The sequence below is a fragment of the Mus pahari genome, chromosome 4 (genome assembly GCF_900095145.1).
Source record: "Mus pahari chromosome 4, PAHARI_EIJ_v1.1, whole genome shotgun sequence".
Lineage (NCBI taxonomy): Eukaryota > Metazoa > Chordata > Mammalia > Rodentia > Muridae > Mus > Mus pahari.
In genome coordinates, this window is record NC_034593.1 from 130,251,184 (window position 1) to 130,269,062 (window position 17,879).

Below are 17,879 nucleotides of genomic sequence, written 5' to 3' on the forward strand. Positions count from 1 at the left end.
GAAGGCAGAGACAGGTAGATCTCTGAGTTCAAGACCAACCTAGTGTACATAACCAGTTTCAGTCTAGCCCAAATCACACATTGAGATACTATCACAGAAAGAGGTGGAGGAGGAGGAAGAAAATGGTAGTAGAATTTACTCTTACTGGATGAGATGTTCTTGGCTCAGATATTGTCCAGTGGCAAAACTGGGGTATCTTAGCCTCTCTAACCCGTATATGTACTTCATTAATATTCTAAATTACTAATATTTGGATTTCTTTTCCTTTTATGCTATGCAGCTAATATGTTAAAAACACTGTGATTACCTTTCATACTGTAGCACAGAAATGCCAGCCCTCCCCGTCTCTGCCTGCCTAAGCCGATGTGGAATAACGGATCACAGCCAAGTCAACCCTGACTCCCATGCTCTTCACCATTGCCTAACACCCCCTGCTTGTCCCTACCCCAGCCCTCAGCACACTGTCACTGCTGCCACCTCGTGCCTAATTCCTAGCCCCTTGCCCCTTCCGTGTTTCCTTGTGCCTAATTCCTAGCCCGTCCCCTTGCCGTGTTTCCTCGGCTCTCTGGTAGCTACTAACGGATTTGATGCGCAACTGTGAATGTGTGACTTTAGAAGATATCAGTCAAGAGGCTCGTTGACTCTGGTTGAAAAAAAATGTTCCAAAATTAAAGGCAGTGACGCTTGTATAGTAGACTGCACATTTTAAATGGCTGCATAATACAGTATAGGATTTTTTTTTTAATCTCACAAACATGGTAGGCAAAGCAAACATAGATAGATGACCAGGCATTTGTAGGTCTGACTTCCTTAAAGTGAGACTACACATCAGGAACCGCTTCCAGTGAGACTACACATCAGGAACCACTGCTCTCGCGAGTGTGGGGAAACAGACCTAGGAAGCAGTGTTCAGTGGTAGAGTACATGCCAAGCATGGGAGAGGTTCCAGATTTGACCCCCAGTACTGTCCAGGAAAATTAGCTGCTTAATGTTGCAGCCATGACTAGCACCAGGCACTGAGTGCCCCAGCTTCAGTGACAGCTGACACCTGAGCTGCCCTGCTGGTACCACTGCTAACCCTAAGGTGACCTCAGTCTTATCCTCAGGGTCACATGGTAGAAACAAGAGAGAACAAGCTCCCAAAAGTTGTCCTTCTGACACCCACACATCATGTGCAGTGGCATAGGTAGCCCCTGACATTAAATAGATACATGGATGGATGGATGGATGGATGGATGGATGGATGGATGGGTGGGTGGATGGACGGACTGATGGACATAGATAAAGTGATGAAAGTGTTGTGCATGTCTGCGTATTGGCCCAACACTGAAATGCACTACAAGTTTTAACTAAACATGAGCTTAAATTTGAATTATCTAAAAAAAAAATACTGAAATAACTCCACTAAGGATACTATGTAATATATCTGTTTTCATTGAATTCATATTTGATAAGAAGTAATTAGAGAGGAGATATATAGCCACTCAGTTAGTTTTCTTTTCTTTTAAGCCACTCTTCCAGGTATGTGGGAGAGAACAATAACAATAGGAAGTGCTGGCAAGACATTCAGTGTGACCGGCTGGAAGGTAAGAGAGAGGGCATGGCTGGGCTGGGACTCAAGGGTAGAGCAGGCAGTTTGCATGTGACAGCCTTGGGTTCAGTCACCAGGACCCTGTAGAAAAATCAGGCTCTTAAAAACAGGTTGCGACGCTTTACTTTCTGGAGAATATTTTGCATGTTAAATGCATACATAATGTATACGGGGTTTTAGAGTTAATGATCCTTTCTGTCTTTACTGGTCAACCTTTTAGTTTTAATTACCTGTGTTTATATGGGAGCAGGGGGATGTGGGCTGTGGGGGATGTGTGAGAGTCAGTTCTTTCCTTCCAGTGTGTGGATCCATGAGATCTTGCGTCCTCAGGCTTGGTAGGAGGCAAGTTTTTACCTTCTGAATCCCAGCACCCACCCATGTTTCATCCTTTTTGAGACCAAGTGATTTCTTAAAAGAAAGAAAAATCAAGCAATTTTTATTCTTATGAGTGACCAACGAATAATACATTTTCTTTACAAAGAATATTTACATATGAAAAGAAAAAAATAAGACTGACTAATACTATGGTTTTAACTGTGGACCAAGCACTGAGTGTTTTTGTGCATGCTAAGGTTTTCATTCTTATAAGCACAGTATAAAGTGGGCGTGGCTATTATCCCTATTTTGCAGATTATAAAACTAAAATCACGGGAATTTTTACTGTCTTGTCTGAGGTCACACTGTTAATAAAACTGAAGCCAGGGCAGGTCGGCCACCTTCAGCCCCCATGCACCAACCACTGAACTGTTGCATTCATCCAGCTGTGGTGGCCAAAGCCATTACCCTGAGCCCTTGGGAATGGAGGCAAGGAAATCAGGAACCCAGGGTCCTCTTCAGCTATCTTGTGAGTTCAAGACTAGCCTGGGCTACAGGAGATACCATCTCATAAGACAAAAAATAATCGCCCAGTTAAAATTCAGTTCTCATTCAGCCATATTGCTACTAGCTAGGGCTAAGACACAGGAAACCCTCAGAGGCCAGGAGAATTAAAGATCTGTGTGCCATGATTGTAGAGGAGTCGTTTGAGCTGGCATGCAGAGACAGGTGTGCCTAGACTTCAAGCAAGTGTAACTGCTGGTCTTATTCCTCCTGAGTATCAGAAGTGACACATCAATCAGCAAGGGGAGGGGCTCACAGTGATCCTAGATTCTGTTTACCTTCAGAAGGCAAGCTGAGGGGTGAGGGCAGAGCTGGGAACTTTAAAACAATAAGCACTACCCCATTTTCCTCCTGGGGACATTTCTGTATTGCCCGTATTTGTCATTTACACTAATGACTCTCTTAGATATATCTGATATATATCCTTAGATTATTTGAAATCTGCTTTTGTGTTTTTCCTTTCCAGCTCGGCTGGAGCGTTGGCCCTGGTCCCCTGATAAAACATTTACAGACTGTTCAGCAGAACAGTGTTTACACTTGTGCAACTCCTTTACAGGTAGGTGTTAGCCTTTCTGCCTGCACGAATTAAATAGCCTCTTCATGAGCGAACCCTTCTAATACACTTTGGGAATTTTGGAGCAGACATGTAGCCTTTGGATGCACCCTAATTTCAAGCTGCATAATTTATATCACATTTAAAAAGCTCCTCTTATCATCAGGATAGTGTATTTTAAGATACAGACAACTCTGATGGTCATTTTGTTTTTTGTACTGCAGTAGCTATTTAAAAGGAAAAGTCCCTGGATGTGGTGATGCATGCCTGTTACCTTAGCTCTTAAGGGTTTAGTCGGAAGGATCATGAGTTCAAGGCTAGTCTGGACCACACAGAGACTTTAAAGCATGGCTGGACAGCATACTAAGGCCCCGTGGAAAGCAGACAGAGGACACACAGTATAACTATTCAGGAAGATTTCCAGAATGTATCGTGAAATTTTTAAAAAATGAAAATACATGGCAGTGTGTATGTATACTAATTTATACTATATTCTGCATAAGAAAAGTGGGGTGCTTCCTTAGATGATCCAGAAGAAACCAGCTCAGTGTTGCCTGTGTGGGTAGAACTGGCTGATGAGAAGTAGACAGCAGATGCCTTCTACCAGGTTGATCTTTCGCTCTAGCTCAGTGCCCTGCCTTAACCTCCCATGCTGTGGGAGCACAGGCAAGTACCGCTATTTCTGGTCCTGGATGTAGAGCTTTGTTAGGCTGTTGCTATTCTTGTATACATTTCTAGAAATGGATCTATTTATCATCCTTCTCTGAATACCCCAAACACACTAAAACAGTATTCTACTTCTAGGAGGCAGCGAAAGCACAAGAGAGCACAAGTATCTATCGGTGGACACATTCGATCGGTGATTGGATGTTTCTCATCCAAGTTGTCTGTCTACCGAATAGGAAAATTTTCCATTATTTTCAGTGATTCTCCTAACTATGACAAAGGCTAGGTCTGAAGGTTTGCTTTTTACATTTTAAGTTCATTTTATCACCTCAAAACAAAGACATTCACTTATTCAATCAAGATTTACTGGAGATTAGAGATTTTACAGACAAAAAGTCACTGGACTCACATAGCTTAATACCTTGTCAAGAGATATAAATAATAGAGATACTTTCAAATGATATTATGTTAGACTTGATAGATGCAAAGAAAAGGTTGGAAGGAAGGAAGATATAATGACCCAAGTTGGAGAGGACATGATGTCGTATTGGACTGGCCCCATAGAAAAGACAATGTCTGAGTACTGGTCAACCTAGAGAAGAGCCCTGTGGTCAGAGAGACGAGGAGTGCAACCCAATGGTAGTTTGAACGTATGTTATTGAACCGAGTCTGGGGCTTCGTGGAGGAAGAACGTAAGAGAGGAGTTACCAAAGAAAAATATCAGAGGACTAAATGGAGCTGAGGATGGCAGAACTGATGGCCCTGGACACAGCTGGACAATTAAATCAGTGGTGCCTGACACTGGGCATCACAAACATGCTTGGGAAAAAGAGGGAGTCTGGGTACACTCGGCACAGATGTTTGTGCCTTTGTGCTTTGGATTTTCCAGGGCAAGGACTTCTAGAGTAAATGAACAAACTGCTCAGAAAGGTACCGCTGAAATTCTATAGTATGTCCTGAAGCATCTTATTCTGCATTTCAGAAAAAAAAAATGCACTCAGACAGCTATGTTTGGAAACTGGATGCTGATCTCCTAGTGTTAAAGAGTTCTGTCTCCTTGCTAAATTCTCCTGCCACACAGACTTCCATGGGATCTCGAGCCCTCCCACCCTGTCTTGCTCTGTCTTTTGCTACAGCTCTGTCACACATAACAGATTTTCTTTCCTGGCCTTTCTACCTCACCTCCTCATCCACCCTTCAGTATGCAATTATGAAAGCCAGGGCTGTGCCTATGTTGTTAACCGGTCTATCCCCAATGCCGGAAGCCATCGGGCACATCTCGCCCTTGGCTTGGCAGATTTCTGGGCTTCATGCCCACTCTGACTGTGACTTGTTGTATCATCCTGACCTGCCATGCTGCTCAGCCTGATCCTTACTGACGTAGTCTGTGAACATTGCTGTAACAAAGTACTAGAAAATGCATAGCCAAAACAGAAAAGGAATTTAGGGACTAGAACGATGGCTCAGTGGTTAAGAGCACCGGCTGCTCTTCCAGAGGTCCTGAGTTCGATTCCCAGCAAATCCATAATACCCTTTCCTGGTATGCAAGTGTACATGCAGATAGAGCACTCCTACACATGAATGAATAAGTAGATTAATTAATCTTGAAAGAAAGACAAAAAGGGAATTAGGGTTCTGAAGGCTGGGAAGACTCAGATCCTGACCCTGCCAGAAGCCACGTCAGAAAATGCAACCTCTTTTTCATTGTGTTCTCCCACGATGGATGGAAGTGGTTCTGGTACCATTCCTGGGGCCTCTAGTCTCCTGGGCCTAATCACCCTGCAAAGGCAAAGGCACTGGGAGCAATGCCTATACCTTGGAGACTAAAGTCACCGAATGGAATGAAGGGAACAGGAACACTAAGTCCTTTGCTCTTTACAATGTTTTTTTTTTTTTTTTCTTTTTTGGTCACATTCTCTCTTCTTTGTCACCACTGCTGAAGGAGTTACCCACGGGTCCCAGAGATTTGTCTCTAGATGCATTCACTTCTTAGGATCAGAATGGTTTCAGTGTTTCTTCTGAGGGATGGAGAACTCGGGTTTGCTTGTCGAGACAGCAGGCCAGTTTCCTCCAATGCCTTTGTCCTCCGTAACAGGAAAGGACCACTCCTCTTCACCTGTCTAGCCATTCTTTGAGACTTAGCAAGCCGTACCACAGCTCGCCTCATTAGAAAATTCTTCGTGTCGGTTTCTTACCAAGTACACCATCTTTACATAACACCTCGTTTTCGGTTGGGATTTTCGTGTCTTCCTGTGTTTGTCATATTAGAGTTAAATGTTTACCCAAAAACCTCCTTCCTCCATTAACCTATGGAGCTGAATCGTCCACAGGAAGCTGGCTATAATTTACTGAGTGACTTCTTGACACAAATCTTAGCATGATGACCTTTATTTATTCTTCCAGTGAATTAAGTCATAACTGACATGCTTTGTTAACGTGCAGGCAGCCTTGGCTGAGGCGTTTTGGATCGATATCAAGCGCATGGATGACCCAGAGTGTTACTTCAATTCTCTGCCAAAGGAATTAGAAGTAAAGAGAGATCGGATGGTCCGTTTACTTAACAGCGTTGGCCTGAAACCCATTGTCCCAGACGGGGGTTACTTCATCATTGCTGATGTGTCTTCATTAGGTTTGTGAAGAAGTCTTTTCTATTTGTGTCAGAGCTAGACACTCAGGTTTGAAATGATAGAATAGAGGCACGAGGAACAGGGCCAAAGCCAGAACCGCATCTCATCTCTAGAAGAGAAAGTGTTTTCACAACTCCAGCACTTCCAACAATTCACTTTCCCTTCAGGACTTTTACCTGAACTTTCACTGCTGATAAATGGTTGTCGGGTCGTTGTTGTTCTAGGTGTTCTGTTACAGAAGTGTTCTTACTGTGTGCCAGTGTGGAACAGACAGTTCTGAATGTGAAACAGTACATTTGAAATAGTTCACCTGAAGGGTTTGTTTGTTTGTTTGTTTGTTTTTTGTTTTTGCTAACTTTTCTAAGTGCTATTTGGTGAGAAATTGGAAGTTTCTAGAAATTGTGAAGCTATAAGGAAATGCCTGCTATTTTCAAAGCTACAGAAATGAATACTGTAAACAGAGGGCCAAGCACTCAAATACCCTCTTCAAGAAAGCATGTTAGCAAAAAACAAAAAAAACAAAAAACAAACAAAAACAAAAAAAAACAAAAGAAAGAAAAGAAAAGAAAGGAAGCAAGCAAGCATGTTAACGCCATCTTTGAAGACAGGAAGGCTCAGAAAACCTTAAATAATTTCCGACAGTCATAAAGCTGGAAGGAATCCTTACAGTTCTTTCTCCAAAAACCATGGGTTTATTCATTTATTTTGCACTGGTGCATGGGGCAGTCAGAGGAGGCTCATGTGTGTAGGTCAGAGGACAACTTTTGGGAATGAATCTACTTCTTCTATCACCTGGGATCTGGGGGTTGATCTCAGATCATCAAACTTGCCTTGACCCCCTGAGCTATCTTGCTGACCCTCACAAGAATGGCTTCTCTGTTACCTGAAGGTGATGATATGCTCTGACTTGCCACCAGCAAATTTTCACGTTGGAAATATAATGTTTTACATTTAACTTGTTGACCTTTGCCAACCTATGCAGATCTGTTTGTGAGCCCTGGGATTTGAGGACCTTAAAGAATGGGGCAGACTCCAGTCATATTCTGTAGATAACCTTACCTCAGTGTCAGTGTGCTCTTATACTTGAGTGTAGCAAAGAAAGCATTGATGCAAGGAAGGTTGTTTGAGCTCAGAAAAATGTGTAAATAAATATTAGTAAGCACATTCTAAATATTAACAGAGAGCAGCCCTTTTCCAGAAGCTTCTCGGGACAGACCAATTTAAACACAGCTGCCTGGCATGTACTATAGATTATATCTGGGAAACCATGAAAGCAAGACAGACGGCCATATCCAGATTCAGGGTACACTGGGGACAGCACTCAGAATGTCCTGTCACCAGAGTGTGTTATGTAGCTGTGTTCTGACATCTAGCAAGAGTAAACATGTCCTATAAATTTAGTGTAAATGCTTGTCACAGGACTCATGAAATCACATCTGAAAACAATGCGGGGAGCAAGGTAGAAGGCTGTCTCCTCTGCCCTCTTTCCTGGAATCTCTCACACAGTTCCTCAGAGCATCGTTCACCATGCGCCATGCCTTTGACCGTGTTCCAGCAGTTTTACATAAAATGTATATTTCTTTAATATTTTAAAAATATTATTAATAGTAAACCTTTGAGTATCCTGTATTGGTAAATCAGGATTACCTTAATATGGTTTTCAATATTTTAGACAGTAATAAAACATTATATGCAACTGAACTTGAGAAACTGAAATTTCTCATTTATGCTAAATTTTAGAAGCCTAAAAGAAATAAAACAAAATTCAATTTTATGTGAAAAACGAATGGCTGTATGTTAGCTTTTTGTGGCAGCATGAACGTAGATTTATTAAGAGTAAGTGAGGTGAACTCCTGAGGATGGGAGAGCCTCCCTGATTTTTATATTCACGTCGGAATCCTTGTGTAGTACACAAGCATTAGACATTACTAATTCTTTTCATGACCACAGGTCTTAGAGAACTGGGAAGCTAGATTTTCTTGTAGCTGAGGCTGGGGTTTCTTCATGAGATCACAGCTCCCGCCCCACCTTGGTGAGGCTACAGGGGAGGCCTTCACACTCCTGGGGTGTGCCTTTGCCAGAACACACCCTTATCCTGGTGATGAGCTTTAGACTGAGGTGCCCCAGTGGCTCTCGACACGCCTGCTCCTAGTTCTTCCCACCATGGAGCCTTTCAATTGCAAAGCTATAAAATTTTCCGCCTAAATTTATTTATTTATTAAGAGAAAACAGGTGGATGCCTGTGAAATGACACTCCTGGATCCCGTTATCCCCGGACACTCTAAAGAAGGATCATCACAATGTGCTGTTAACTGTCACAGGACTGTAGTGGGCTTGGCTTATTGCACTAAGCACCCATTCTATGTTGCCTGAGTCAGTCCATCCTGCACCCAGTACTTAGATCTGGATACAGTCTAATGTTGTGGAGATGGGAAAATATCCCTTCTTTATGATATGGGGAAAATACTAACCTCTCAAGTTCTCACATGAGCAAAATTTCATTTACTGTATGTGAATTGTTCCCCATATTTGGTTCTCCCCTTTCCTATAGATAATCATTTAAATTCCATCTGATGGTAGTATAAGAATAAAGGCAGGCAGGGGGCTGAGGAGGAGAGATGGCTCAGTGTTTAAGACAGAGGACCAGAGGACCAGTTCATTTCTCAGCACCCAAGTCGGTCACACACAGTGTGAGACTCCAGTAGGGAGTATAAATAACCTCTGGAAAGTTCTAGGTTAAGCCTGTGTGAGTCAGGAGAAAACGTGGGCTTTGGCAGGCTTAAGCGACACCTCCGTTGTCTCAGACACAGCTCTTCCCCCACCCATCTTTCCCTGTGGTTACAGGTGCTGACCTCTCTGACATGGACAGTGATGAGCCTTATGACTATAAGTTTGTGAAGTGGATGACGAAACATAAGGTACCGTTTACTGGCCTTCCCGCTGCTCCCTGGCCTTCCCGCTGCTCCCTGACCTTCCCACTGCTCCCTGACCTTCCCGCTGCTCCCTGGCCTTCCCACTGCTCCCTGACCTTCCCGCTGCTCCCTGACCTTCCTGCTGCTCCCTGGCCTTCCCGCTGCTCCCTTATCAAGCACCTTATGAACGTGCCTTGAAAGACACTGAGCTCCAGCTTTGTCTCTTCTCCTTTTTATTTTAAAATGTCTAGTGTAGCTAAGTTTTGTTGAGGCATTCTCACTCTGTAGCCTTGGCATGCCTGAAACTTGCTATGTAGACCAGGCTAGCCTCCAACTCCTCTAATATTAGCTTTCATGCAAAGAGTCCACTTAGGACTTGTTGAGGGACTGAAGAAAGTATTCAAAATACTTTTTCCTTTTAAAAATTACTGTGACCCTCAGCAGTAATTTCTAATGTCTGTGGCCCCTAAGTGACATCTGGAACATGGGGCGCTTTCCCATTGCATCACCTTGTGTGTCTTTCAGAGACTGTCAGCCATTCCTGTTTCCGCATTCTGCGACTCCAAGTCTAAACCACACTTTGAGAAGTTGGTGCGGTTTTGCTTTATTAAAGTAAGTTGCTGCATTCCCACAAATATCCATTTATCCAATTTACAAAGCAGTTTTTTTTTCTATTTCTAAAAATGAAATGCTAAGTGACTTTTTTTTTGTTTTTTTGGTTTTTCGAGACAGGGTTTCTCTGTATAGTCCTGGCTGTCCTGGAACTCACTTTGTATACCAGGCTGGCCTCGAACTCAGAAATCAGCCTGTCTCTGCCTCCCGAGTGCTGGGATTAAAGGCGTGTGCCACCACGCCTGGCCGCTAAGTGACACTTTTAAAATTTGACTTGCTGCAGTGAAATTGATGGTAAGTCAGTATTGAGCCTTCTGTATGCTGGTTCTTTTAGTTCATTTATTTATTTGTGGTTTCTTGAGATAGGGTCTTACTCTATAGCCCAGGCTGTCCTCAGACTCATGACAGTCCTCCTGCCTCAGTCTTCAGGTGTTGGGAGCCACCATCCTTGATTCAGCCTCTCTTTTTAGGGGAACCACATAGTCCTAGCTGAGGGAAATCATTAAACCTGAACCAGAAGCCTCTCAAGAAAGACATTATCTGGGCCGGGGAGTGCCTAAGTCGATGCAGCACTGGCCAAGTAAGCAGGAAGACCAGGGTTCAGATTCCCAGGCCCAGCAGAAAAGCCAGATAGCCAGGGCAGGGGGCTGGAACTCAGGAGACAGAGACTGTCCCCAGGCCAAGCTGACTGCTAGACTCGCCAGCCCATAGTTGGTAAGCTCTGAATTCCATGAGAGACCCTGCTTCAATATATAAACATGGGAAATCAAGGAAGACCTCCAATGTCCATTTCAGGCCTCCACAGATATGCACACACACGTACCCACACACATGTGAAATATGCACGTACCATATACACATAGATCACACATGCATATTGTGGCTACTGAAAACACTCATTCTTTTTAGTTTTCGACACAGGGTTTCTCTGTTTAGCCCTGGCTGTCCTGGAACTCACTCTGTAGACCAGCCTGTGCCACCACGCCCGGCTGAAAACACTCATTCTTAGGTTATTTAACATAACATAAATACTATTTTTTACTTTTTGAGATAAACTATCAACAAATTATAGAAGGCTTACCTAAGAATAGAATATGAGTATTTACAACAGAACAATGTGACTATTTGATTGACTAAAATGTAAAAGGACAAGGAGCAACATTTGGAATGTAAATACATTTTTAAAAAGAAAAAGTATGGTTAATAAAGTATAGTATTATAATGTCCATCTTAAAAAATATAAATCCAAGTATTTCTCCACTTACAATGGCAACATTGTGTGTTGAAATGCATTTCCCATGAGCACACCACTGAACAGTGTAGCTTTGGCAATGCAGCACAGAAGTGAGGGAGCAGCCATTTTCGTTTGAATCATGAGGCCCCTTGCTACATAGAGCCCTGCATTAGTATCCAGTATGTTCCTGTATATCACCAGCTCCCCACCCCCCAGATGTCAAAAGTGTGGCTTCTGATGAATATCTGCCATCATAAATCATAAAATAAAAAAAATAACCAGTGGAACCACCATAAGCCAGAGGCCATCTTTATAAACATGCTACTGAAAATACAAACATGATTAACAGAGGGGAAGAGTAACCTTAGGACTTCAGTTTTAGCTGGGCATGTTAGCCCATGCCTCTAACCCTAGCCAGGTCTACAAACCAAGTTCGAAGACAGCCAGAGCTTCATGGAGAAACCCTATCCTGAAAAAACAATAAACAAACAAACAAACAGTTCAGTTTTCAACCAGTCAACACAGCCCTACCCTTTCCTCTACTTGGAAGTAACTCGGGCGAGCTGTAACATGATTTCACGAATTACCCCCCCCCCCGCATGTGGGGAGGGTTGCCAAGTAGTGTAAAGGGAGTGATAGAAGAGCAGAGGATGCCTGGAAAGGCTTCGTGCGTCAAAGGACAGATCCGGGTACCAAGAACAGCGGATTTCGGCTTTTCTGGCAGAGGGGAAGCGGGCATGGGTCTGCAGTCCTGTGAATGCTGCAAAGCTGGGTGGGAAGGTGAGTGTGCCTGGGCTACGGATTTCCTCATTGATCTGGCAGCGTTGCCAAAAGCTGGGTTGAAGGAATATGGAAGAGAGGTTCTCAGTTAGGCCACGTAATTAATTCCCGGATGGCCGACTCTGACATTAAAGGTGCGGTAAACTTTTGATGAACAAGAGAGACTGTCTGCTGCCTTCAAGCACGGCCAATTCCTCCTCGATAAATCTCTATAAATTCATGGGGCTGGAGAGATGGCTTAGTGGCTATGAGCGCCGGATGCTCAGATCAGTAGGAGCAGTGTGTGCACCGGTGGGGAGAACTTACCGAGGCATTCGGTCAGAAGGCGTTCACATCCATAACTGGACGAGATACACCTCTTCCAAGGATATTATACAGCAAAAAAAGACACGGGAACAAAACAACCTTCAGAGCACTCCCCGGAAAAATGAGCCATGCCGTGGGAGAGTTACAGACTGTGACATTTGAAGTTCTAAATGCTTAAGGAGGCAGTACGTGAGGTCGAGATTTCTAAAGTTTAGGAGTGTGAGGGTGTGGTGATGCAGGAAGACGAAATGGGATCTCTTTGGAGAATAGGGGAGAAATTAAGAGAATGAAGGTATTGGAATTATGGTAATACTGGAAATGCTAAAGGATACCAAATACTTCTCTAAGCACATCAGGGGTGATAAAGATAGTAAAAGAATGTGGAAAAGAATACAGGATTTTACAACATTAAAGAGAAAATTATGGTCATGGAAGGAAAATGAAATATGTAGTCTCCAGAAAAAAAAAAGTAGGAATAGAACTCCAAATAATTGTACAGCTGTGTTTGCAGGAATGCTGCCTTTAGCTAAATGCTTGGGAATGGTTCAGGAAGGATCTAGAATAAGATCCCAGGGCTGCCTCTGAGCAACGAAAGAGAGAGGCTGAGGAAGTGCATGGGAGGCTGGATGACCTAAAAACAACATTGAAGGGCTGGGAAGATGGCTCAGTGGTAAAGGCACCTGGAGAACCCGAGTTGGGATTCCCACGTGAAGCTGGTCCACTTCCACAGGTTTGCAATCCTACAAAAAAATGAGAGGCAAAGAGAGTCCTGGTATTCATAACACAACCATGGGACCGCATCTCAGATGAAGCGGAAGGTTAAAACTAATAATTAAGATTTTCCTCTGCAGGCGGATTTCTGAGTTCGAGGCCAGCCTGGTCTACAAAGTGAGTTCCAGGACAGCCAGAGCTACACAGAGAAACCCTGTCTCAAAAAAAAACACACACAAAGAAGGTACATATTGGACTACCACACACACCTCCCACAGATTCATACTCAGACACATGTGTGTGCACATTTCATTCCCATGTGTACACACAAAAGATGAAATATTTAAGCTGGGCGGTAGTGGCGCACGCCTTTAATCCCAGCACTCATGACAGGAGGCAGAGGCAGGCAGATTTCTGAGTTCAAGGGCAACTTGGTTAATAGAGGGAGTTCCACGACTAAATAGAGATACCCTGTCCTAGAAAAATTTAAATACTTGATGTGCAATCGACATGATTTTATAATTTCTAAAAGACCATCTCAGAGTAGCTACTTAACCGCTAATGATAACTCATCATTCCCCAAATATTTCATTGTGTGTTCCCCACCAACAAGGACATTCCAAAACCACAGAACAGCACCCTCGACACCACAGACTTAACACACTGCCATCCCATCTACAACTCAGCCCCTGTCTGAGTTTCACCAGTTGTCCCCTTGTAAAATCCTCAGAATAAGCCAGCTGAGGCACTGGCCTGAACCAGGTCATTCCTGTCTGGCTGTCAAGGCCGGAACTATGTGTTGCATTTAGCTGTCATGTTAGCTAGGTCCTTGCGTTTAACGTTCAGTGCCTTGACACTCTGTAAAACTTAGCAGCCAAGGCCGGAGGTGGTGGTGCATGCCTTTAATACCAGGCAGAGGCAAGCTGGCTTTGAAACCAGTTTGGACCATACAGCCAGTCCACAGAGAAACCTCCCCAACCAATTACTGTAAAGAAAGTCTCTCCAGTTTGACCTGTTACTGTGGGCGGAAACCACGCTAGTTTGCCTGCTACAGTTATCTCCAGGTACATCACTGAGGTGGAGCTGGCGTGTATTTAGTAGGAGGTTAGGGTCCTCCATTAAACTTAGTAACTATTTTTGAAGAAATTGCTTTGAAGTTGTGGTAGAATTCCACCCCTACCAAGCAACTTAATTATTTTCCTTATGCTTTGGTAGCAGTCAAAGCTCATAGACTTCTTATATTTGATGAGGTTTTTTTTTTTTTAAAGATTTATTTATTTTATGTATATGAGTACACTGTAGCTGTCTTCAGACGCACCAGATCCCATTGCAGATGGCTGTGAGCCACCATGTGGTTGCTGGGAATTGAACTCCGGACCTCTGGAAGAGCAGTCAAGTGCTCTTACCCGCTGAGCCATCTCTCCAGCCCTTGATGAGTTCTAATTCGTCATTGTCACCTATTTTATAGTTAAATTTCTCCAGAATTTGGCCACTGTGAGTCCCTTTAAGCTGGCTTCTGTTTCTTTTGATCTGTCACCAGCATTTTGGGACATTTTCTTGACCTTTCTGTACAAGGATCATTTTATCAATCTGGGACCAGCCATTCCCAATTAGTCTGGTTACATTTAGAGTCCAGCTCTGTGGATGAAGGTAGGGGGTGGGGTGATGTTTTGGGGTTTTTATTCTCTTTTGTGTGAATAGTTATTTTGCTGGCATGTATACCTGTGCACTATATGTGTGGGGTGTCATATATCCTGGAAGTAGAGTGACAAACAGTTGTGACATATTCTGTAGGTGCTTAGAACCCAGCCTAGGTCCTCATTGAGAACAAGTGTTCTTGATCACTGGGGCATGGCTCTGGTCCTAAACCAAGATCTGAATATTGACAGTGTTCATTGCTGTTGTGGGATGCTGTTCCTAGGCCCTTCCAGCAGAGGTAGAGAATGTATAAATGCATTCAAATGCATGCACAGTCATATGTCAGTCATACCTCTGCACCGAGGGCTGATTAATTGCATCCCCCCCCACAAATCCATATTTACGAAACCCCAAGATATTCAAGTGCCTTATATAAATGTCATACTATTTTTCTATAATGTATGCACATCCTTCTGTGTATCTTAAATCATCTTTAGGTTATTTATAATCTAATACAAAGGAACACCATCTAAAAATATGTTATAGTGTATTGTTTCTGAATCATAACAAGAAGAAATATGAGCATGCTCAGTTCAGATGTAATTTCTTCCCCTGCATATTTTCAATCATCAGTTGGTTGAGAAGCAGAACCCTTGGGTAGACAGAATTGATTACATGCATATTTACAGCTGCATTTACTTGTATCCAAATTTATTGAAAACTATCATATGGTTAGTTGTATTTTTTTTTCATTTCTATATTTGTAACTCCCTTCTTCAAGGGTGAAACCTGGTTCCCTCATTTAATTACTTAATACCTCAGTATCTGATTGATATCTGGGTAGTTTTTCTCTCTCTCTCTCTCTCTCTCTCTCTCTCTCTCTCTCTCTCTTTCCTTCCTTCCTTCCTTCCTTCCTTCCTTCCTTCCTTCCTTCCCTCCCTATAGTGGATACAGTGTTCACAGATAAGTAAATAGAAGCATGAGCATATGATTGGATTTTAATGACAGACATTAGAACTAACCCTAAACCCTGCTACGAGAGGTTGTCTGGGAGAATGGGGGGAGAGGTGTCAGGGGAAGCAGGAAGGCCTCAGCTGTTATTTTCCTATATAGTCACCTCTGGACTCATCAACTTTCTAATTATACCTGATTGAATGGCTGTTTTCAGTTTTCTAGATTTTTGTTTACTTTTTTAAGTGTGTGTGTGTGTGTGTGTGTGTGTGTGTGTACACTCACGTATAACAGGACAGGTCATCAGATCCCTGGGAGCTGGAGTTTTAGGAAGTTTTGTGAGCCGCTCACCTGGGGTGCTAGGAACATGATTTCTCTGCAAGATCGGTACACACCCTAACCACTGAGCCACGTCCCACCCCTCCCCTTTTAGTTTCCACATTTTTGTTTTTACTTTGACATTGCTTCTTCACCTAAGACTGTACATTCTCTTAAGTTTTTGGGTATTGCTAGTACGGTTTTTAATCTTCAATGGGTTTTTCTAAAGGGGTGCCACAAGCACCCAGATATACCTTCTATATTTAAATATTGCAATATCTTGAATTTATACTGGTATGTAACGATACAATTATTTTATTTCTAGAAAGACAGCACACTGGATGCTGCTGAAGAAATCTTCAGGGCCTGGAACAGCCAGAAGCCTTGACTGGGTCCATCTTCTTGCAAGGACTTGCTGCTCAGTGCTGCCACCTCGTGGGCACTATAAAGAAACACGGTTCAGGACAGACATTTAAATAAATATTTCCATTGTCTTCAAAGTTAACCACATTTCTAACCATGTCCGGTACATTCTGGTTTTATTCGTTTGGAATACATTAAGGCACTGTAGTTGTGGGAGAGTCAACTTCTCCGTGTTGTGTTTTCTCTTGAGTGGAGATGGAAATCGCCCTTACTGCACCAGGTGTAGCATGGCCTGCGAGCCCAGCATTTGGGAGGGGGAGGGAGGAGCTCAAAGTCATCCACAGTGACAGAGTAAGCTGTGGGTCATCCCGGGTTACGTGAGACTGTGACGACTGTTGGCTCATTTTGTGTAAAGCCGGGCAAGCTACAAACCCTCACGGGAGGTTGGCCAGTTTCACCTCTCAGTCCCGCTAGGCACCGGCCAGCCGCAATGGTGCCTATAGCTACCTCCCTAGGACACTGGACTTTGCCCCTGGCTTTGTTTTTCTCTTCCAAGGGCTGCTGTGACTTGGGTGGCTTCAAGGTCCACGTGGGCAGCCTATGTTTTCTATCCCCTGACCTTACCACCCACTCCCTTGGCCACACCTTGAAACTGTCCTCAGTTCGGGCCTTTCACCTTTGAGATAGTAAACACATCCTCTCTATATAATCGTCTTCTGGTGTGCTCTCTCTCTCTCTCCCTCTCTCCCTCCCTTCCTCCACCATCCCTCCCTTCCTCTCAGCTCCTATTTAAATTTAATATAATTCCAAACCCAATGTTTCCCAGAAACTGGTCCAGCATCATCTAAGAGCCTCGGGGTCTGGCCCTCCCATGTGATGTTCACACAGCTCACAGTTTGATCCTCTGGGCTGCAGTTCCAGAGCTCTCAGTGTGATTCCTATTAGGCCCCTTAACTGCCTGATGGCCACTCATTTCCTGGCCAACCTTCGCTTCCATTGTTCTGGGACACTTTGACTTACTGCCCTGTTGTTTGAACTTGCCTAGCTGGCCAAAAATAAGAGCTCCGCCCTGGGGTTGAAGTTCTAGGCCTACACCTGGGCTGCGGAGCATGCTAGCAGCTATGAGCTCACACCCTTCACCTTTGATAGACATCACTGTGATCCATTCCCCAGTGAGCCTTCTCTGCCTGCTACCACAGCAGCGATTGCTAGCATACTCTATGATAAGAAAGAAAACCCACCCCCCTCTCTTGCCGGGTCACAGCCCACTGCCAGCATCACAACCAAGTCACAGCAGGCTGTGTCCACCTGCTTGTGGGAGAAACAGAAGGACAGACAGAAATCGCCTGTGATATATGTCCCTGGCTCAGCATTTGTCTGTCCCTTTTTCATCCCACAGGGACCAAGGTCATCCCCTGAACCTTCTGGGCCACACAATTTGGGGATGGGGATGGAGTGGGGAAGGGTGTTAGTTTTAAAACTGGTCCAAGTCTCAAGAGGAAAACCTACACCTGGAAATGAGTTTGAGACCCAGAACAAAACAAAACAAACAGTAAGGCTTAAAATGCCAGGAGTCAGCTGTTACAGGGCATACAAACCTTTTGGAAAACTTTTGCCTGTCACCCTGCAGAGGACATGGGTGGTGTTTCACTGGTCTTGAGTCTGCTCTCTGCAGCCCCGGATTTGCCATGGCTCCTGAATCCACCCATGCTCTGATCGTATCTCTCCTCGCACACTC

The 17,879-nt window shown here is 43.8% G+C and overlaps 1 protein-coding gene across 4 annotated transcripts in view; it reads left to right on the forward strand.

The window, feature by feature from the left end:
• Kyat3 (kynurenine aminotransferase 3) overlaps window positions 1-16,526 on the forward strand; it is a 42,679-nt gene extending 26,153 nt beyond the window's left edge. For 3 of the 4 annotated variants that reach the window (XM_029538112.1, XM_029538113.1, XM_029538114.1), the window contains 6 exons: window positions 1,510-1,586; window positions 2,937-3,026; window positions 6,132-6,318; window positions 9,161-9,234; window positions 9,754-9,840; window positions 16,104-16,364. In XM_029538112.1, coding sequence (XP_029393972.1) covers window positions 1,510-1,586; window positions 2,937-3,026; window positions 6,132-6,318; window positions 9,161-9,234; window positions 9,754-9,840; window positions 16,104-16,166 — 578 coding nt within the window. In that variant the 3' untranslated portion in view covers window positions 16,167-16,364. Of the gene's footprint in view, window positions 1-1,509; window positions 1,587-2,936; window positions 3,027-6,131; window positions 6,319-9,160; window positions 9,235-9,753; window positions 9,841-16,103 lie in introns of all 4 variants that reach the window. The other variant, XM_021196402.2, reaches the window with a different exon arrangement.
• Window positions 16,527-17,879: the final 1,353 nt, after the last annotated feature.